At 42.0% G+C, this 24034-nt stretch overlaps 1 protein-coding gene across 1 annotated transcript in view; it reads right to left on the bottom strand.

Moving 5' to 3' along the window:
* Positions 1-4868: 4868 nt before the first annotated feature.
* gemin8 (gem (nuclear organelle) associated protein 8) overlaps positions 4869-24034 on the bottom strand; it is a 40694-nt gene continuing 21528 nt past the window's right edge. Inside the window, exon 3 of the mRNA XM_043700573.1 lies at positions 4869-5335. Coding sequence (XP_043556508.1) covers positions 5079-5335 — 257 coding nt within the window. The 3' untranslated portion in view covers positions 4869-5078. The remainder of the gene's footprint in view (positions 5336-24034) is intronic.

Raw genomic sequence — 24034 nt, 5'->3', positions numbered from 1 at the left:
ATCTTCCTGGTGGTGGAATTTGAATGAAGATTTGTGCACTTTGTGTCTTTCAGTGTGTCTCACACCTGCACACACACACCATGGTGCTGGGGAAAAAAAAAAAAAAAATTGCTTCTCTCCCACACCCCTGATCTTTGGGCACCCGGTACGGAAGAGGGAGAGCAGGTCTGAAGACCTCCTCGTGGGTCTGCTCCTGGGCCTGGCCAAACTGGCCATTAACAGGTCCAGGCAGCGGGCCGTGGAGGGGGTCGTTAGGGCCAACTGCCTGCCCCTCTTCCGCGGTTACGTTAGGGCCCGGGTGTCCTTGGAGAAGGAGCACGCGGTGTCCACCAACACCCTGGAGTTGTTCAGGGAGTGGAGTGTATTATTTCTCACTGGCCACCCAGGTGTTTTCCTTCTTCTGAATAGATTCGTGCACTTTGTGTCTTTCACTGTGTCTCACTCCTGCACACACAAAAAAAGAAAATATAAATAAATAAATAACCAGCAATGTTAAGGGCACAGCTTGTCACTGGCCACTCGGGTGTTTTCCCTTTTGAGAGTTGGATCAGTGTGAGTGAGTGAGTGTGCACATGCAAGGACTCTCCTCCTTGAAGGGGACTGTCCCTGGACTAGCTACCCCACGTCGAGAGAGAGGAAGGAAGGAAGAAGAGGAGGAGGCAGAAGCAGAAGGAGGTGAGAGTTTTTGAGTCTGGGGCCTATTTTTGGAGCTGCAGCCTGGGCCTCACGCAGGTCAAGGGAGTGTTGCTGCTGACCTGGGGCCCACTCTCACTGCTGGTCTCTGGGACCCTGCCCGGGCCTGCCTCACTGCTGCTGCCTGGGACTTGCCTTGCGGCCCCTCCCAGGACCTCCACCACTGTCGCTGTTGTTAGAGGCCCACATCCATTGCTGCTGCCTGGGACTTGCCTTGGGGACCCTCCCCAACATGCCTGCCCCCACCGCTGCGACCAAGGGCCTGCCTAGGACTTGCCAGAGGCTTGTCTCCACTGCTGCTGTTGCCTGAGGCCTGCCTCCACCACCGCTGCCTAGGACTCGCCTTGGGCCCTCTCCACAACCTCCACCACTACTGCTGCCTGGGACTTCCCTTGGGGACCCTCCTCAACAGATCTGCCCCCCAAAAAAAAAATAAAATTGCTTCTCCTTGGGGCAGCACAGTGGCTCAATGGTTAGCACTGCTGCCTCCCAGCACCAAGGTCCCAGCTTCAGTTCCAGCCTTGGGCAGCTGTCTGTGTGTAGTTTCTTGGGTCTGCTCCTGGGCCTGGCCAAACTGGCCATCAACAGGTCGAGGCAGCGGGCCGTGGAGGGGGTCATTAGGGCCGACTATCTGCCCCTCTTCCACGGTTACGTTAGAGCCCAGGTGTCCTTGGAGAAGGTGCACGCGGTGTCCACCAACACCCTGGAGTCGTTCAGGGAGAGGTGGGTGCCGCAGGGAGTGGAGTGCATTATTTCCCCCTCTAACTCTATTTTGATTTAGTCCCTGCCCTCCCCTTCACTGTTTTGATCACATAGCATCGTCCTTTGATGTGAAGGGCACTGCTTGTCACTGGCCACGCGGGTGTTTTCCTATCTTCCTGGTGGTGGAAATTGAATAAAGATTCGTACACCTTGTGTCTCACACCTGCATACACACACCATGGGTGCTGGGGAAAAAAGATAAGCACTACTGCAGTTAGGCGGTAGTGTGGGGTTTAAAACAAAAAAAACCAGGAGCCTGCATTGCCCCCCAAAAAATAAAATTGCTTCTCCTTGGGGCAGCACAGTGGCTCAGTGGTTAGCACTGCTGCCTCCCAGCACCAATTCCAGCCTAGTGCAACTGTCTGTGTGTAGTTTCGTGGTTCTGCTCCTGGGCCTGGCCATAAACAGGTTCAGGTAGCGGGCCGTGGAGGGGGTCGTTAGGGCCGGCTGCCTGCCTCTCTTCTGTGGTTGTTAGAGCCCAGGTGTCCCTGGAGAAGGAGCACGCGGTGTCCACCAACACCCTGGAGATGTTCGTGGAGTGTATTATTTCCCCCTCCAACTCTATTTTGATTTAGTCCCTGCCCTCCCCTTTTTTGATCACACAGCATTGCCCTTTTTTGTGAAGGGCACTGCTTGCCACTGGCCACTCGGGTGTTTTCCTATCTTCCTGGTGGTGGAAATTGAATAAAGATTCGTGCACTTTGTGTCTCTCACCTACACATAAAAAATAAGCACTACCACAGTTAGGCGGTAGTGTGGGGATTAAAAAAAGTGGGAAAAAATAATAAAAAAAATAAACAGGAGGGTCAGTGATATTGTTCATTCTTAGAGCTGGCTCTGAGGGAGCTGGAAAAAAATTGTTTCTCCTTATTTGTCTATTTCTTACATCCTTGTCCTGATGTAAGAGTTTCTTCTATTCTCCTTTTATTGTCTAAAATAATAGATTTTTCTCAACAAAGTATTTCAAAATTATCGTCGTCATCTTAAATTCTTCTCTCTCCTGAGAGAGACACCATACAATCCTAGTTGATCAACCAAATGAATTCATCTTAGGTTGCTTCATTTCACAGATCGCATACTGAAGTTACAACCCCTCAATGTGGAGTTAAACAACAGCCAAGTAAAACATTTAATTCTGACAAGTAACCCACCTGAGTTAGAATGATGGAATGTACATCTAGTTATGTCAAATTTTGTTTGCCAAGGATTAACATTGTTCAGTTATTTCCATATATAGATTCTTGTGATCTCCCATTGTAGAAAAGCGATTCAATTTATGTCAGTTATAATTAGGAATAATACTATTCCTTAAAATCTTATTTCATGCCAGTTTGGACATCAATGACAAATATTTAATTATTCCATGTTCTTTATTTGCCACATTGCTAGTTGCAAAGTAAAGAGAAACAGGATCTCTGGCAGATATTTATGGGAATTGTATGATAGTTTTTTTTTAAGAACACTACAGTAGATTAAACTTTGAGAACATGGATTAGAAAGGCAAGGTGGATAGTTCATTTGCTGACTGACAGCTGATAGAAATACACAGAAGTTGCATGAGGTGACTCACTTCTTGAGTATTCCTACTCTTTGCTTGAAAATTAAGTGATGACTCTCTAGCATCTGCAGTCCTCACTTTCCCTCTCTCCAATGGTGGGCATGGTTAGGAACTTACTCTTCAGATAACCAAGGGCATATTATCCCTTAGTTAACACATTCTACCATGTAATAGTGCAGTTTGAGACTCTCGTGACAAAAACATTTTAAGTAAAATGTACAATAAATAGTATCTATTCAATTATTTTGAATCCCATGTTCCCCTTGTAATGTTTTTAAACAGAAGTTAAATTGCTGCAGAAAGGGAGTTTTGCACCATGGAAGTTGATGAGTTAAGTGCATCTCTGGTGAAAGTATTACTAAATACATTTGAAAGGCATCTTCCCACAGACAACAAACTGTGTATTGCTTGTTTCTTTGAAATGTAAATGTAACCAGACTCCTTTAGTGAACGGTCAAAACTTTCTGAAGTTACTGAATTTATAAAAGGTGCTAGTATGTAAAAATTAAGTATACATTACTTTCTCGACATGCAGGCTGAAATTTGACAAAGATTTTAGCCTTATTTTTGAAAAGATTAATAAACTTCTGGCTATTGCGCCTTCCTCAGAATTGCTCCTGCACACCAAAACGGAGTGCTATCAGGTGAATAATTCTTTAGCACAGCGAGAGTTGAGATTAAGCATTGTCGACAGAGTTTAATAACTTGACATACCAATATAAAATGTTGCAGCCAATCTTAGTCTTTAAGTACTCAGTGTCAAAGATTTCTTTGTATTGCAATCCAATGCAGAACACATTGTGCCCAAACATCTCCATGGCAATGAAGCTATCTGCTTAGGAGTGCATGTTCATTCATCTCTCAGGCTCTCTCGTCCAACTTTGCAAAATAGTGCTGGTCAGTAACCACTTCAACATTTAAAATCTGAGATCACTTGCATCATGATAAGGATTTGCAGGTCAACATTCTTTCCCAGTAATTTTCTTTCTAAAGGAAACGTTCCTTTAGCATTGCTTACCTCCAGCTGCATTTCCTGCTTGTGTATTACAAAGCAATCTGATTTCAGATCATTACCATCCTCAGTCATCTGAAGAGGTGCAACAAGCACAGTCAAATGCCCTTCACTTCACTTATAAATAAGGACTACATTGCTCTCAGCCTCAATGTTACTGACTAACGCAAAAATTTGTGACATTATTTTACTGAGTGAAGTCAAATTACATTTCTGTGAGGATTCAAATTTAACTTATTGTCCCCACGTCCATTATCACTAAAATACTGCCTCCATGACACTACATGTTTTTGTCCCTTAGCTCTTATGTTGTTTTCTTGAAATTCTTCATATTACCTCGAGCTTTGATTTTTCAACCATTTTTCTGAGTTTATTTCCCCATTCTCCACAAAGTGTATATATCATTCGAATGTTCTTAATGATGCCATTGTGCCATCACTACCAACCTGATTAGCTCCTTATACCCTTCCTGTGTAACTGCTTCTTTCTCCAGTCTCTCTTCAGATTATATGTTTGCCTTACGATCCTTCACCAGTTTTATTTTTTGTTCCTCTCATTTTCAAATCCATCTTTGGAGGAAGCTTTCGCACTTTGTCGCTACCTCCCAATATCCCTTTCCTTTTTCAGTTTACAAGGATACCAGCTTTCACTCCTTATTTGGTTCTGCACCTTCTTCACATAGAGAATCCACTTTCAATTAAGTGATCTGCAGAGCACTTGCAACAGTGGAAAGGGTGCAGTTGGGAAAAGAAAGTCTAACCTTGGGAATGTACCAAGATTAGAGAAGCTTAAGCTTTGCATCCCTGGTAAGGTGAGCAAGTAGATCGCACGGTTTCTCTGCTGGTTACGCTGTAGATCTTAACCAAAATACTATTATAATGTCCAAAGTTAGAGGCTTTCATGCTAAAGCATCACTTCATGTTTAACTTGTAACGGTAAAAAAATCTTATGTTTATTAAGCCATAATAAACACTGTTACAAAGTAAAAATGGCTACAATTTAAAAAATGAATACTAATTAGCAAAATCAGTTTTATAGGATAGATAGTCAAAATCAAAGTTTCAGTGGAATTACAGGCCAGTACTTTGGCTGTTTCTTATCACACTTTCTATCAAACAGAAGTTGCATTGCAGTTTCCATTCCTTGGATTTTAGTAGCATCATCTCCATACAGTCTCCTCATTTCAACCAGTCTCCTTTCTCCAGGTCTTTCTGCAGGTGGTTGAATTGTTCTCCCCAATGTACTGTGAAAATCACGGTCAGCCAATACATACATTGCCTGTCGTTCGTCATCATACTGTTGCTGTCGCTCTGTGAACACACAAATAAAAACAATGAACCAACATGCACGTTAAGTGGAAATGCTGACATTCAAAATTCACAAGAGAGCAACATTATGCTTATTACTTCACTTGGTTGCGAGTCAAATGTTCACACTTGAAACTTGCAGGCTGAATCATGAAAATTGCATTCCCAGAAGTGGAAGTATTGGGCAAGGTATCTCTACTAGAACTAGAGTTCCACTATGGACCAGATGGGCTGGATAGTCTTTTTTAGCTGCATGTTCTAAATAATTTTACACAATTCTAGACAGGAAACACAAATTGCAAAGTTATATTAATGGTATTTCTTCTGTTAAGTCAACACAGCTCACATCTTTCTCTGAAAATAGACCCCAATACAAAAAACAATTACATCTTTGACTATATATCCATACATACACATATCTTTCTTCATTTGATCACACATCAGCAGAAACAGAGGCACAGCAATAATATCACTGGCCTTGTAATCCAGGGGCCCAGGCTAATGTTCTTGGGACAAGCATTCAGCTGGAATTTAAAGATGGATTTAAATCTAGATTTTAAAACCAGTCAGTAATTTTAGCTATGCAGCTATTATTCATGGCTGCAAAAACCCACCTTTTTCGTTAATTTAGTTCAGGGAAGGTCATATGGCTTACACAACCCAGTCTATCCAAACCTCTGATCATGTGGCTGACCTTTAAGTGCCCACCACATTGGTCTAGCAAGCATTACGTTTACGGGCAACAGGGTGACAAATGCTGCCCTTGCCAACAGCACCCACATCCCATGGAGGAGTAAAGAAAAAATATGTGAATAGCCACAGTTCAGAATATTTCAATGAATCTTACAGACAAAATTAAAATTTGGTTCACATTTCTGATAAAATAGGTTAAAGTAATTAGCAGTAATGAATCACGTAGTGAAAAAAATGATACTGGCACATTATGGTTTAGAGCCTTGAACAAGTCTCCAAATTAGGGGAAAAATGTGGTTCAACATATTTTGCTGAGCTTTTGCACCATGGCCTAGGACTGGATGTTAAATAATCACAACTTTAATGAAGAGAGCAGGATGACATGCAAAAAGCAACACCAGGTATATCTAAAAGTGAAATCAAAACAGAAAAATGCTGAAGACACCCAACACATCAGGCAACACCTGCTGAAGAAGAAACAGAGTTAATTTTAAGATCAAAGGTTCTTCTTCACAGCTGCTGTCAGACCCACATAGTTTCTCCAGCAGTGTGTGTTTTGGTTTCACATTTCCAGCATTCACAGTATTTTACTTTGATACCAAAAAATGAGATACAAACCTGGAGAAGCTACAACAAAGGACCACATTGTGCCCCCCACACACACACACACACACACACACACAAAGCAGAAGCAGCATGCAATAAACAAGGCTAACCAAGACATCAAATCTAAGCTCTGCAGTTCAGCCGCATCCAGTCCTGAATAGTGATGGACAATTAAACAATGGATAAGGAGGCTTCACAAAATATCCCTATCTTCAATGAGAAGGGAACCCGCGTATGGGTGCGAAAGCCAAGGCTGAAGTATTTGCATCCATATTCAGTCCATTGATGCATCTTGGCCTGCTCCTGAGGTTCCAGTTTGATTCACTCCACATGATATCAGGAAATGGCTGAAGACCGGATACTGCAAAGACTGTGGGCCCTGGCAATATTCCGACATTAGTACTGAAAACATATGCTCCAAAACTAGCTGTATCGCTACCCAAGCCTGTTGCAGCAGCTACATTAGCACTGGTCTGACAATGTGGAAAATTGCCCAGGATTTAAAAACAATTATTATTTGACACATGTACTTTGTTTATAAAATACAATGAAAAGTGTTGTAGTGTTGCTACTCTCCAGCGTCATCTTAGAACACAGAAAAATAAACCAAAACAATGAACAGAAGGGCAGAAAGAGTGCGCAACTTTACAGTCCTTCTTCAGCCCTTCGCCATGGGCCTGTTGGCCAGCCACCAGGCCCCTTCACTGCTCTGCCGCCGCTGCACCAGAACAAAAGTCACCTCCACCAATGCCCTCGTCACTATGAATCCTCAATGGAGCCCCTCGCCAATGCAGCCGCCACCAATGCCATAAGTACTGCACCAGCCCAAAGTCAAATGCCACGAGTATGCAGCTGCTGTCGCTGCCACCGGGTCTTTTACTGGGCTCAAACTCACCTCTGTAAACGCTTTCATGAAACAGGATGCAGACACCACCAGGAACTGAAACTCACTTCTGCCGCAGTGGGCATGAGTTGGTGCTAGGACCATCTTGTTGATGCAGAAGCGCTGGGCTCACTTTGAGTCCGTACTGGTCTCACTCACTGCTGTTGATAGTATCACTGTGGCTGAGCTCTGCTGCACTGAGGAGCGGTGCTACAGCTTACAGCAGCACAGCCCAAACACTCAGCCTGCCTCTGAGACTCCACGGCATAGCCATCATCACTACTGCTGCATGGTAAGGAGGGCGAGGCTGCACATGATCATGGGTCATTACCACCTGCACTGATGGACAACTCAACAGTGCGTGCCATCTCATCACTCCACATCCAGGACATGCACCTCATGTCCACATGCCTATACGTGCCCTGGGAGGAAAAAGGAGGACAAATCCAACATGTCAATTACCGCCCTCTTGGTCAAACTCTCAATCATCGGCAAAATGACAGGCGGGGGTGGTCAACAGTTCTATCAGGCAGCTCTTGTTAAGGAATAATGGGTTCACGAATGCTCAGATTGGTACCATTAGAACCACTTGGTACCTTGACCTTCCTACAGCTAAACTTGGACAGAAGAGCTGAACCCCAGAGGCAAGAGCAAAGTGGCTGCTTTTAACATCAAGGCCACATTCGGCAGAGTGAGAGTTGAAGAAACCACAGAAAAACTATAATTAATGTGAACCAGAGGGGAAACTCTCTGCTGGCTGGAGTCATACCTAATACAAAAGGAAGATAGTTGGATATCAATCATCTTAGTCCCAGAGCATCTTTGCAGGAGTTCCACAGGGTAATGCCTTCGATCCAAACATCTTTAACTTTGTCATCAATGACATTTCCACCATCAGCAGGTCAGAAATGGGTGTGTTGCTAATTATTGCACAATGTTCAGAACAATTCACGATTCTTCAGATACTGAAGTGGTCCTTCTCTATTAGCAGTAGGATCTGCAACACAAGCAGGCAGGCATGGGTCGATAAGTGGCAACTAACCATCTCCAACAAAAGATGATATAACTATTACCTCTTGATATTTAATGACATTAAGACTGATGAATACCCCATTATTAACAATTTGGGGCTTAGCATTAACCAGAAGCTGAACTGGACCAGTCCTATTGGTTACAAGAGTAGGTTAGAGGCTAGGAATTCATTGGCGAGTAATCCACCTCGGTCTCTCCAAAACCTGTACATTATCTACAAGGCACAAATCAAGATTGTGCTGGAATACATCATCCTGACTTGAAAATATATTGATGTCCCTTTGCTGTGACCAGCTTAAAATCCTGGAACTCCCTTGCTAACAGCACTGTGGATATCTCCGCACCAGATGGACTGCAATAGTCAAGGGGGCAGCACATTACATCTTTTTCAGGACATTTAGGGTCAGACAATAAATGCATAACCCATGAGCAAATTTGAAAAATAAAATAAGCATTGGTCCAGGAATATTAATCTAAATTTGCATTTCAGTAAATAAAAAAATTGATATTTGAAGAGATGATAAATTATGTAAAGAAAATCTGGGCAACAAGCCAGTCCACCAGTATGTTATAACCTACTGGGATATCCTGCCCCCATGAAAACATGATTGCTAAATTCAAAATAAAAATGCAATCCAATCTGATTTGTCTTTCACAATCCTAACAGTTTAATGTACAACCCTTGCTTCCCCTTCACGTGATGTATAAATTAATGTCTGGCAGCAACAGAAAATCCTTAATCAGTATGGAAAGTCTGCAAATTAATGATTAAAAAAAAAACTTTCACAACAAAATGAGACTCAGTGCTACAACATTAAGAGTCATTCTGACCAGCCACTTGAACGATTGCAGATTTTCACTTTACTTGTGATTTTGAAGCCACCACTGTCGTCCATAGACCACAGTCAAATGGACAAGATCTCAATTTATAGTTTAGCATTCTTCTTAAGGATGACACAGCCATCCATCAATACTGGAAAGAACATTTTGAACAATGCCTTAAATGAGAGTCCACAGTAGGAGATGATACTATTTGGGTTACACTCAGTACCCTTTGGTAGAAACCATGGGTTGACAACCATTGGTTGGAGACCTGCAATAGTGATCAAAGGGAACAAAAACATCAAAACATAGATCCCAATGGTATTCCAGCTGAGACCTTGAAAGCTCATGTATATTTGTTCACATCAACACTTCGTGTACTCATCCTTCCAGATTTTGGAGGAAAAGTAACTCCCGGTCAGATATACCCTAGAACTCTGTGGGAAGCTAGGGAAGTGATTGCTGGCCTTGCTGAGATATTTGTATCATCGATAGACATAGGTGAGGTGCCGGAAGACCAGAGGTTGGCTAACGTGGTGTCACTGTTTAAGAAAGTTGGTAAGGAGAAGCCAGGGAAGCAAAGACCGGTGAACCTAAGACATTAGTGGTGGACAAGTTGTTGAAGGGAATCCTGAGGGACAGGATTTACATGTATTTGGAAAGGTAAGGACTGATTAGGGATAGTCAACATGCCTTTGTATATGGGAAATCATGTCTCACAAACTTGATTAGTTTTTTGAAGAAATATAGTTAGTAAGCTTGCAGATGACAGCAAAATTGGAGGTGTAGTGGACAGCGAAAAAGGTTACCTCAGATTACAACAGGATCTGGACCAGATGGACCATGGGCTGAGAAGTGGCAGATGGAGTTTAATTCAGATAAATGCGAGGTGCTGCATTTTGAGAAAGCAAATCTTAGCAGGACTCATACACTTAACAGTAAGGTCCAAGGGAGTGTTGCTGAACAAAAAGACATTGGAGTGCAGGTTCATAGCTCCTTGAAAGTGGAGTCGCAAGTAGATAGGATAGTGAAGGCGGCGTTTGGTATGCTTTCCTTTATTGGTTAGAGTATGGAGTACAGGAATTGGGAGGTCATGCTGCGGCTGTACAGGACATTGGTTAGGCCACTGTTGGAATATTGCATACAATTCTGGTCTCCTTCCTATTGTGAAACTTGAAAGGGTTCAGAAAAGATTTACAAGGATGTTGCCAGGGTTGGAGGATTTGAGCTACAGGAAGAGGCTGAACAGGCTGGGGCTGTTTTCCCTGAAGCGTCAGAGGCTGAGGGGTAACCTTATAGGGACATGGATAGGGTAAATAGAAAAAGTATTTTCCCTGGGGTGGGGTAGCCCAGAACTAGAGGGCATAGGTTTAGGGTGAGAGAGGAAAGATATAAAAGAGACCGACGGGGCAACTTTTTCACACAGAGGGTGGTACATGTATGGATTGAGCTGCCAGAGGAAGTGGAGGAGGCTGGTACAACTACAACATTTAAAAGGCATTTGGATGGGTATATGAATAGGGGGGATTTAGAGGGATATGGTCTGAGTGCTGGCAGGTGGGACTAGATTGGGTTGGGATATCTGATCGGCATGGACGGGTTGGACTGAAGGGTCTATTTCCATGCTGTACATCTCTATGACTTTATGACTGTAAGTAATGAAGAGGATTAGGTAAAAACAATGACTGCAGATGCTGGAAACCAGATTCTGGATTAGTGGTGCTGGAAGAGCACAGCAGTTCAGGCAGCATCCGCGGAGCAGTAAAATTGACGTTTCGGGCAAAAGCCCTTCATCAGGAATATTCCTGAAAGTCAATTTTACTGCTCCTCGGATGCTGCCTGAACTACTGTGCTCTTCCAGCACCACTAACGAAGAGGATTGATGAGGGCAGAGTGGATGTGATTTATTCGGACTTCAGTAAGGCGTTCGACAAGTTTCTCCCTGGTAGACTCGTTAGCAAGATTAGATCACATGGAATACAGGGAGAACTAGCCCATTTGGATACAAAACTTGCTCGAAGGTACAAGGCAGAGGGTGGTGGGGGAGGGTTGCTTTTAAGACTGGAGACCTGTGACCACTGATGGTGCCACAAGGATCGGTGCTGGGTCCACTGCTTTTCATCATTTATATAAAACATAGGAGGTATAGTTAGTAAGTTTGCAGGCGACACCAAAATTGGAGATGTAGTGGACAGCGAAGGTTACCTCAGATTACAACGGGATCTTGATGAGCTGGGCCAATGGGCCGAAGAGTGGCAGATGGAGTTTAATTTAAATAAATGTGAAGTGCTGCTTTTCGGAAAGGCAAATCAAGGCAGGACTTATACAATGGGCTTGTTGCTGAACAAAGAGACCTTGGAGTGCAGGTAGGTAGGATAATGAAGGCAGCGTTTGGTATGCTTGCCTTTTTATTGGTCAGTACATCGAGTATAGGAGTTGAGAGGTCATGTTGCAGCTGTACAGGTCATCGATTAGGCCACTTTTAGAATACGGAGTGCAATTCTGGTGTCCCTGCTATAGGAAGGATGAAACTTGAAAGAGTTCAGGAAAGAATTACAAGGATGTTGCCAGGGTTGGAGGGTTTGAGCTATAGGGAGAGTCTGAATAGACTGGGGCTCTTTTCCCTGAAGCATCAGAAACTGAGGGGTGACCTTATACAGGTTTATAAAATCATGAGGGGCATGGATAGGGTAGATAGACAAGGTCTTTCCCTGGGGTGGGGAATCCAAAACTAGAGGGCATAAGTATAAAGTGAGAGGGGAAAGATTTAAAAGGGACTTGAGGGACAACATTTCCACGCAGTGGGTGGTGCGTGTATGGAATGAGCTGCCAGAGGAAGTGGTGAAGGCTGGTACAATTACAACATTTAATAGGCATCTGGATGGGAAGGTTTAAAGGGATATGGGCCAAATGCTGGCAAACAGGACGAGATTTATTTGGGATATTTGGTCAGCCATGGACAAGTTGGACCAAAGGGTCTGTTTCCCTGCTGTCTATCTGTATGACTCAATAACTTCAGGAATGCAACAAGTGTAAGAAATCAGGCTCCGTAATTAAATTCCTGAGGAGGGAAAATTCTGGCATGCATTCATCGAAATCACCTCCTTCCTGAGACAGTGGAAATCCTTCCAGAGAAAAGGTGCACTTTTAGACCTTCCAGAAGCGCACCTCTAACATCTACCTTCTTGTCACACAAATCAAAGTAAAATGTGAAGACGAATATCAAGTACTCTTCATTGTATTTATCGAACTGACTGAAGCATTGGGCTCAATAAATTGCAGGACTCTGTAAGGTATACTCAAATAATTTGGATGTCCAAGAATCTTCTTCATAATCCTGCAACTGCTTCATGATTTAGCTCCAACTGTCGAATGGGGAAATCTGAAACAGATGCTTCAAATAAAATTTGGAGTGGTGTCAAGCAAGCTCATGATAGTTTCTATACTGTTTAACATCTGACATTACCCATTTATTTCAAAAATAAATTGCCCTCTACTGTTTGTATGAAGCATTGTCCAGATGGAAAGCTCTTTAATCTCAGTGGTCTCTGTGCCTAAGTTGTAGGTACATATGATTTATAAGTTGTACTGTGACAATTATTTTGTACCAAATTTGCAAGCCACTTTTGATCTCTTCAGGACTGCATATTAAAGAGCACTGCCTATCCTTGAACACCGCCTAAACAAAACACACATCAATCCAACCTGTTCAGCCAAATATCCCTCCTCTCATGTTCATCGAAGGAGAGACACTGGAATATATTGAGCACTTCCTGTCAGGTGTATTTGACAACAAAGACTTTTGCAAGTCAACAAAAATTCAAGTGTATACAGCAGTTGCAGTCATCATTCTCCTATGCTGCAGAGAGACCTGGACTGTACATCAGAAATAAATAAGAACACTATAAATTCCATCAACAACACTGTGCCACCGTGTGGGCGGCACGGTGGCACAGTGGTTAGCACTGCTGCCTCACAGCGCCAGAAACCCGGGTTCAATTCCCGCCTCAGGCGACTGACTGTGTGGAGTTTGCACGTTCTCCCCGTGTCTGCGTGGGTTTCCTCCGGGTGCTCCGGTTTCCTCCCACAGTCCAAAGATATGCAGGTCACGTGAATTGGCCATGCTAAATTGCCCGTAGTGTTAGGTAAGGAGTAAATGTAGGGGTATGGGTGGGTTACGCTTCGGCGGGTCGGTGTGGACTTGTTGGGCCGAAGGACCTGTTTCCACACTGTAATGTAATCTAATCTAATCTAATACCTCTGCTGCATCTTCTGGAGTCAGTGAATCTCTTGAGGTACAGCGGTAGCGTGTCTGTTCATGAGCTGGGAGGCCTAGGCTCAGATCCCAACTACCCCAGACATGTCTCATAACAGGTCTGAACAAGTTAACTGGGAAATATCTACAATACTCCAATGACAAGATTCAAATCCTTTATCCATGTTAGAGGAGGGATGGAATTGCACTGGACAGAATGCAAAGGAATTTATTGGGATGCTGCCTGAGTTGGAGACTTTTATTGATGTAGATTGGATAGACTTGGGTTGTTTTCCTTGGAGCATAAGAGACTGAGGTGGGTCATGATTGTGATGTATAAAATTATGAGGGGCATAGACAGGGTAGACTGGAAGAAACTTTTCCTCTTGGTGGAGGGATCAATAACCAGGGCCCACAGATTTAAGATTATGTGGTTGTTTTTCACCAGCACAGACTCAATAGGTCAATGGGCTTTGTTGTGTGTTGGAACACTGTATAATTTTGACACTATGACTATCGACCAAACACTAGTGGCCTTCTTGCAAACAGCTCCATAAGCATGAATGGAAAGCTCCTGAAAAATCAATTACGATGGACTGGACATCGTCTCTGGATGGCTGTAAACAGCCTGCCCAGTCAGGTCCTGTTTTCCCAACTCTCAAAATGGCCATTGTTCTGAGAAAGCAATAACATTCAACTTGGAGGAGCTTGTTATCAATTGTTCGGAATGGCAGCAGACAAAAAAAAGGAAACTATGTTCACTACATTCTGGGATTCTCTACCTCATTTGTCCAAAGGCCTATGGGTCAAGAATTAGCCTCTTCAGCCATAACACTACTCAATGCAGAAACGCGCAATCAAATATACATCATTTTTGATGTAGGTTTGCTCACTGAGCTGCAAGGTTCATTTCCAGACGTTTTGTCACTCTACTAGGTAACATCTTCAGTGGGCCTCAGGCAAAGCATTGCTGATAATTCCTGCTTTCTATTTATATGTTTGGGTTTCTTTGGGTTGGTGATGTAATTTCCTGTGGGGAAGTCACTTCCTGTGGTAGATCAAGTATGTTTGTTGATAGAGTTCCGGTTGGATGCCCTGCTTTTAGGAATTCTCATGTGTTTCTTTGTTTGGCTTGTCCTAGGATGGATGTGTTGTCCCAGTTGAAGTGGTGTCCTTCCTCATCCGTATGCAAGGATACTAGTGAGAGAGGGTCATGTCTTTTTGTGGCTAGTTGATGTTCACGCATCCTGGTGGATAGTTTTCTGCTTGTTTGTCCAATGTAGTGTTTGCTATAGTCTTTGCACGGTATTTTGTAAATTACATTAGTTTTGCTTGTTGTCTGTATAGGGTCTTTCAAGTTCATTAGCTGCTGTTTTAGTGTGTTGGTGGGTTTGTGCGTTATCATGATTCCAACACATCACATCTACTGATTACCCAAAATTCACAAACCAGGAGACCCCCAGGCCCATAGTCTCACTACCTGGAAACACCAACTTACAGATTGGCCAAGGAGCTACACCAAAGACTAAAACACTTAGTAGAAGCTACTTCATCCACTCCACCCAAGAATTCCTGAAGACCAAAGACATTAAGATAGAAGCGGATGAAATAATGGTCTCCTTTGATGTAACAGCCCTGTTTACATCGATCAACATTAACTTGGCCAAGGAAACACTGGCTACACTATTATAAGACCCAAAGACACATACACCAAACACCACTAACTCCATCAACAAGGACAGTATTGTCAAGCTAGTGGACCTATGCCTTACCACACACCACCAACAACAAAACTTACAGACAAACCAAATGAATACCCATGGGATCTCCGATATCAGGGTTCTTAGCAAAGGCAGTAATTGCAGAGATGTGAACAAACAGCACTGCCAACCATCCAACCCAAACTTTGGGTCCACTATGTGGATGACACCTTTGTCATTACTAAACAAAACAAATTAGAGGAAACCTTCAAGACTATCAATAATACCCTCACTGGCATAAAATTCACTAAAGAGGAGGAAAACAACAACTAACTGCCATTCCCAGATATCACAGTACAGCAAACAGCCAATGGGGAACTTCAAACCAGCGTCTATAGGAAAACAACACATACGGACCAAATATTGAACTACAGAAGCAATCATCCCAACACCCATAAACAAAGTGGCACCAGAACATTATTTTAACTAGCCAACACAGACTGCATAGTACCTCTGTGCTGCAGAGCAGAGGAAAATGACCTATACCGTGTATTCAAAAAGAATGGGTACCCAATGAACACAGTCCACCTATTTCTCAGCAACAAACCCAAATAAGCAGACAAAACATGTCCAGAAACCCTAGCCACTCTCTAAGTCAAAGACATCTCGGAAATGACGGTCAGACTACTCAGATCCCTTGGAATCATGGTAGCCCACAAACCCACCAACACACTAAAAAGCAGCTAATTAACTTGAAAGACCCTATACAGACAACAAGCAAAACTAATGTCATTTACAAAATACCGTGCAAGGACTGTAACAAACACTACATTGGACAAACAGGCAGAAAACTAGCCATCAGGATACATGAACACCAACTAGCCACAAAAAGACATGATCCTCTCTCATTAGTATCCTTACATACAGATGAGGAGAAACACCTCTTTGACTGGGACAACATATCCATCCTAGGATAAGCCAAACAAAGACACACAAGAATTCCTAGAAGCATGACATTTCAACCTGAACTCTATCAATAAACACAGAGTTGGACTCCATCTACCACCCACAGAGAAAAAAAATACAGGAAGTGACTTCACCACAGAAAAGATATCACCACAGGAAATTATGTCACCAACCCAAAGAAACCCAAACATATAAATAAAAAACAGGAATTATCTGCAGTGCTTTGCCTGATGCCCACTGAAGATGTTACCTAGTAGGGTGACAAATTGTCTTGAAATGAACCTTCCAGCTCTGCGAGCAACCTATATCCAGAACCTCAACCTGAGCTACAAAGTTTAAAACTTGCTAATACATCATTCTCCAGTAAAGGGATAACTGACATAATCATGACTTTTACCAGAAGATATTGAGTTAAGTTGTTTCCACTACATCAATGTTTTATCATGAAACAGGCCCTCACTAATTACTAATCAAATTTGAAAGTATAAAATTTTGTTCCTAAATTTATCATTTTCTCTCCTTCTATTAAGCTTTACTATGTTCCCAGTGACAGCATGGAATAATAAAGTTGCAGTGTTCCACACATTAATAGATAATTGACCACTTGATTAGATTTATGTCAGCTTCATTAAAAAGAAATTGTAATCCCATACTTCCTAGACAGTTGGTTTTCTTTCACTCTGTTGAGATTGAAGCAGATTTAGGCTAGATTTGCCACCAGCAACATAAATATTTCATGAGCATCACCAACACAAGGGCAAGCTACATCCTACCCAAAGAACAAATACATCAATATTAGCTCTCTTTTCATAGGGAGGGAACCCTAGAGAAATTTGATTAAATAGTGTTTCCAACTAGAGGTATTGACCTTTCCCTCCAAATCAGTGTTGTATCAGTCACTGTTATTTTACACTGATACAGCTGTCTGCATTATACTTCAGAATCCAAACAATAAGATTAGGTTTAAACCAGCTGACATTGCAATGCCAGTTGTTAATACCAATCTGTCATCATTTCCAGTCAGTGTACTAACAAAAGTCTTAGAAAACTAATTGATAATTAATCCATCAATCCAACCAATTTTCCATCTATTAATCACAATGTACTAAACATTTATCAACAATACATTAATTTAGAAAAATGAGGGAGATATTATTCAATTAATAATAATTGAAATTAGGGAGCCCTGCTAATTACTGGTCACTACCAAATAAATAACCAAAAAAAAGATTTTACAAGAGCTGCAATTTACTTCAGCTAAACACTGGGAAGATTGAAGTTATTATCTTCAACCCAACACTGCTGCCACCTCCTCACAACTTCAGGCTGAAAAGGATTTTAAAAATATATTGCCTTTCTTAAGCTGCCCTTGAGAAGGTGGTGGTGAGCTCACAAAAGCTGTAATCTATGTGGCGCAGGTAAACCTAAAGAACTGCTGGTGAGTTCTAAGTTTTTGACTGCATGACAGTGAAGGACCAGCTATTTCCAAGTCAGGATGGCATGTGGTTTAGGGTGGAACCTACAGGCTGGTGGTGCTCCCATACATTCACTATTCTTGCGTTTCTAAGTAATTAGTTTAGAGATTTGTGAAACGCTGGTCTCAAGATACATGGCTCTCAAGTAGCTGCAGTGTATCTTGTAGATGGTACACACTGCTGCCAGTCTGTGTCTGAGATGGAGGGAGTAATATTTACATGATTGATGCACGCCAGTCAAGTGGCAGCTTTGTCCTGGATAGTGGTGAACTGCATTAGTACTTTTGCAACTGCACTCATTCAGTAAAGTGGAGAGCAATCTATTACTCCTGAGTTGAGATTTGTTGTTGGTGGACATGTTTTGGTAGAGGTACTGCAGAATTCCCAACCTCTGACGTATGTGCTTTTATAGTCATACTATGAGGTTAGTCCAGTAAAATTTCTGGATAATGATAACCTACCAAGACATTGATGCTGGATAATGCCAGTGAATGATGAGGGGAGATGGTTAGATACCGGAGATGGCTGTTGCCTAGCATGTGTGAGATGCAAATATGTTACTCATCATTCATTAACCCAAGCCTGAATTGGTCCAATCTAGCTGATATACAGGCAAGAACTATTACATGATCTGCGAAGGTGTAAATGGACTGAACATGTACACTCACTCCTTGTTATGTGAATTTGCAATCCATGGGTTTGCGTACTTGTGAGGTCGGCCCAGATAGACTATTTTTTCCCCTATTTGATAAGTCCCAATGGATCGTGCATACCTTCATAGTAAATACAGGATTTCTATTTTTGGGCTGTGGTTTTGTGTTATCTGTGGGAGGACTGTGCCCATACCCTCTGTGGACAATAAGGATTTGGTATAAATTAGCAGCAAACACCCTGCTTCTAACTTTATGTAGTGAGGTTCAGTGAAGCAGCTGATGCAATTCCAACAACCACAACCAGCTTGCTTTCTGCTAGGTATGATTCTAAGCAATGGAAAATTCTCCTGATTCAAAGGGATTTCAATTTTCTGAAAGTTGTTTAAAGCCATACAAAGTAAAATCTGCATTGATACCATAGGCAGTCATCCTTTTCTCACCTTTCAAATTCAAAATCATACAACACCAGGTTATAGTCCAACAGGTTTATTTGGAAGCACTAGCTTTTGAAGTGCTGCTTCTTCATCAGGCGGTTCTTCACCTGATGAAGCAGTGCTCCAAAAGCTAGTGCTTCCAAATAAACCTGTTGGACTATAACCTGGTGTTGCGTGATCTTTAACTTGCCCACTCCAGTCTGACACCGGCGCCTCCAAATCATGGTTCCCAAATTCAGTTCTACCAAGGTTATAATGAGGTCAGGAACTGAGTGGTCCTGACAAAAACTAAACTGAACATGCAATTGAGCATGCGATAGGGACATTTTATCAGTACTGCTTGAAAGCACTGTTGACCACACCTCCTATCTCTCTGCTGTTGGAATGTAGACTGATGGGGTTGTGCTGGAGTACAGTTTTACCCATGTTCTATGGACAAGACATATCTGGATAATTTTCCATTTGTCTGATGATACCAATGTTGTAGTTGTATTGGAAAGGCTTGGCTAAGGACGAATGGTTCTGAAACATGTATCTTCAGTTCTACAGCTGGGATGCTGTTGGGGCCAAAAGGCTTTGCTATATTCTGTGCACTTAGCAATTTCTTGATTATGAGTTGGAGTAAATTAGATTGGCAAGAAGCTCAGGAGGAGGCTGAGATTGACTATCCACGTGGGCATTTGCATCTGAAAATGATTGCAACTGCTTCAGCATTGTCTTTTGCACTGACATACTGGCCTCCCAATGATTGAGCATGAGGATGTCTGTGCAGCCGCCTTCTCCCACTAGCTACTTAATTGCCTCGCATCATTCACAAATGATGATTAGATCATCAGTGATCCAAAAGATGGGGACGGCAGAGCTCTTTCTGGATCCATTACTCATGGGATCTCTTAACTCTGGTTAGCATTGCTTTTGTTATTTAGCACGTTCAAACTCTTGAGTTGCGGCATCAACAGGCTACCTAATTTTCAAGTATTTCTTAGTGCTGATCCTATAATCATTCTGATGCTGCACTCTGAAGTCTTGAGTTTCATTTACAATGTACTCATGGATAGCTCAGTTCAGCTTAGATTTCAGTACATAAAGGATGTAACAATTTACTTATCTTCGAAGAGGGTAAAGGGACAGTAGGCGCTTCAGGGTACCTATCTTAGCTAGTGAACTCTGCATACTTACTGTGATGCCCCACAGTTGGACAACTGTTATGATCACAGCTGATGTTAGTACTGGTCAAGTCAGATCCCAGACTGAAATAGGGTTTGATAAGATTTTTTTTCTAGTTTTAACAAGGGTGGTCTCTCATAAAACACAAGCATGCAATGATGCAGATTTGTTTACAAACAAAAACAACCTAAAGTTTATTACATAAAAGAACTGAAGATAAAATAAACTAAACTAAACTATTCACATGTAACACAAATATAAAGATTTCAAAACAGTAAAATACAAAGAATAAATGTTTACAGTTCTGACACCTTGTCTATCACAAATAAGGGTTGACTTAGCTATAGGGGGTTTCCCCTAATTGCCTACAATAATTCCGGAATCTATGATGTGAAATCTTAAAGCAGTACTGTTTACTTCGTTAACTTATAAACTCTCCCAACTTAAAACAAATTCCCACGAGTCCTCAGACCACTCACTTTCAGACATTTAAAAAAAATCACCATGGCTACAGAAATACTACAAATTAATCATTAGTCACACAGATAATCCACATGCTGTAAGTTCAAATTCAAAGTTTAAACTCAAAATATGATACTAAAATATATACAAATCACACACCTTACATGATAGCCACATCCACTCTAATAAAGATAAAAGGTGTTGTCTTGGTTTGATGCTAGTACACTCAGCCTGGAGTCAGCTTATGATTTCAAGTCTCACTCCAATGGCTTAAGCAAGCAATTTAGGACAACCTCCATGCAGTTATATAACTTCTTTTCTAAATGAGGTTCAAGTACTTTGTAATGTTATGAACAGAATACCATATTCTAAATTTCTGATAAGTAACTGCTAAACATCTGAAAGCTAGAGGAATTGACTGGCAGGGAACAGATGGCGCAAAGACAATACACAAGGATGATGGTAATTAAGGTGTTTGTTGTTATAAAGAGCATTTTAGTCTTTCGAAGGATTTAACAACGTTTCAACACACACTCGTATAGATTCAGAAGTTAAACTTTATATTCAAAAGTACTTGCGCACAAGTACTTATATCAATTTCAACATTTTATTAGTTGATTCCCCTATGCCTGGTGAATGATTCTAAATTCAACTCATGCAGGATGATAGAGCTAAGGTCATCAGCAGACCCCCCACAATTAATCCTAGTGACAGCTCTTCATACTTTTGCTCACACAGTACGTGCCAATCAACTGCAAGAAAGAGGAAGGATCATTGCCAAGTCTTTATCAGCTATAAGTAAATGTTCATTCTTCAGAAAGGAATGTGAAGTCACCTGTAATGTCCCACCATCATTCTAGCTGATGGCAGTTAATTCAGCAAGGGTTAAGGATCATTTGCCTATTGATTGTAAGGGTTTTAAGTAAATAACTAAGCAGCCTCAACTCAGTTCCTTGGAAGCTCAGTCAAGCAGCACAAATTCTCCCAGTTCAACATCTATTGCTGACTTTACCCAGAGGCCGCAAGACAGCTGATGTGAATAACAGGAAAAATAAATGACATTTCTGCAAGCATTGGCCAATCTTCTAAGGCTGCAGCTGCTATACATTAATGAAATACAGAGACTGAGCTTATTCTGCATTAAGGTTGCTAGACTTAGCATTCTTAATGGTCAGTATCTGATATTCCCACAGATTAAAACTTTACTTTGATGAGAAAAAGTGGCAATTACATCCTCAGTGGAAGGTAGTTCTAATGAACCCAGAAGTGTTAAATTAACAATAATGATAGTCATTAACCTAGCAATACTTCAGCAATTGTCATTTTAACAATATATGTTAACTTAACTACTTCATAATATCAATAGGCTTTATCTGTACCATCAGTACTCAAATGTGCATTTCAACATTTTTGTCTAAACAAAAAGAGAATCACTGCTGGAAAACAAATGTCTTTTTCTTCGTCTTTGGCACTTATAGTAGGTATCACCTCCCATTAACAGCATGTCCTTTCTTCTGAGACCTTGGTTTGAAACCAGCCCAAAAATGAAGAAGTGCAAGCCCCAACAGTCCTCAGTGCAATGACTGAATAACCAGTCTGAGTTGTCACTTGTGCAAACCACCGGGGTGCTTCTGGTTCAACATTATTAGTTTCTGTTATCCGGTTATGAACAAGCCAAAACAAAAGGCTGGGGTTGGGAAAATAGTAAAATAACTCGTTGTTTTTGAGATCACAGTCAAGAAAGATTATCAGTGTTAAAACAAGAGTGAGCTTTGTCACTTTATATAGTTAAAAATCACAACACCAGGTTATAGTCCAACAGGCTTATTTGGAAGCACTAGCTTTCGGAGCACCGCTCCTTCATCAGGTGGCTAAGGTTCAGTTGATGAAGGAGCAATGCTCTGAAAGTTTGTACTTCTAAATAAACCTGTTGGACTATAACCTGGTGTTGAGATTTTTAACTTTGTCCACTCAGTCCAACACTGGCTCCTAAACATTATCACTTTATGTAGATGAACATAAAAGCTACTAATGCTGGATACCGGTTGCCAAATGTGCAAATTTTTTTAAAGTTCACACGTGGTTCATAGGTATTGCTGACTGGTAAGTGATTACTGCCTGTCCCTTGTTGCCCTTGAGAAGGTGCTGGTGAGCTGCCTTCCTGAACTGCTGCAGTTGACATGCTGTGAGCAGACCCACAATATTCTTGGAGAGGGAATTCCAGGATTCTGACACAGCAACATTGAAGAAACAGCGATATATTTCCATGTTGGGATGGTGAGTGTTTTTGAAGGGAACGTACGGGTGGTGGTGTTCCCATGTATGAGGAGAAAGTGAGGACTGCAGATGCTGGGGATCAGAGTCAAAAAGTGTGATGAGAACTCGTCCTTGAAACGTCGACTCTCTTGCTCCTCGGATGCTGCCCGACTGGCGGAGGTTTTCCAGCACCACAACGTTTGACTTGCGTTCCCATGTATCCCAATGTCCTTCTAGATGGAAGTGATCATGGGTTTGGAAAGGTGCGAAGGATCTTTGGTGAATTTCTTGTAAACAGTGCACATTCCTGCTAGTGAGTGACGGTGGGGTAGGGAGTAGATTCTTGTGAATGCAGTGCAGATTAAGTGCACTGCTTTGTCCTGAATAGTGTCAAGCTTCTTGGGGGTTATTAGAGCTACACTCATCCAGGTGAGTGAGTAGTATTCCACCACACCTCTGACTTGTGTCTTGACGATGGTGGATACACTTTGTGGAGTCAGATGAGTTACTTGCCACAGTATTCCGTGCCTCTGACCTGGTGAGTCCAGTTAAGTTTCTGGTCAATGATAGGCCCCAGGATGTTGAAAGTTAGAGATTCAGTGATGGTAACACCATTGTATGTCGAGGGACAGTGGTTAAATTGCCTCTTAAACATGGTCATTGCATGGCATTTATATTACTTACCACTTGTTAGCCTAAGCCTTGATATTTTCTAAAATCTTGTTGCATTTGACCATGGACTGCTTCAGTATCTGATGAGTTGCGAATGGTGCTGAACCTTATGATGGAGGAAAGATCATTTATAAAGCAGCTGAAGATGGTTGGGCCTAGGACACTACCCTGACGAAGTTCTGCAGAGATATCCGAGATGACTGAACTCTGCATCTTCCTACACACCAGGTATGACTCCAACCAATGAGAGTTTGCCTCTGATCCCTTTCGATTATAAACAAAAAACAGAAGTTGCTGGAAAAGCTCAGCAGGTCTGGCAGCATCTGTGAAGAGAAATCAGAGTTAACATTCCTCAGAATTCTGAAGGAGGGTCACTGGACCTGAAATGTTAACTTTGATTTCTCTTCACAGGTATTGCCAGACCTGCTGAGCTTTTCCAGCAACTTCTGTTTTTGTGTCTGATTTACAGCATCTGCAGTTCTTTAAGTTCCTATTGATTATAGTTTTGCTAGGACTCCTTGTTACCACGCTTAGTCAAATACAACCTTAATGTCTAGGGCTATCACTCTAACCTCACCTCTGGAATGCAGTGCTTTTGTCCATGTTTGAACCAAGGCTATAACGAG

Source organism: Chiloscyllium plagiosum, chromosome 12 (assembly GCF_004010195.1).
Source record: "Chiloscyllium plagiosum isolate BGI_BamShark_2017 chromosome 12, ASM401019v2, whole genome shotgun sequence".
In the NCBI taxonomy this organism is placed as follows: domain Eukaryota; kingdom Metazoa; phylum Chordata; class Chondrichthyes; order Orectolobiformes; family Hemiscylliidae; genus Chiloscyllium; species Chiloscyllium plagiosum.
The sequence above is the reverse complement of the archived record's forward strand: the minus strand, read 5'-3'. Positions and strand labels throughout refer to the sequence as shown.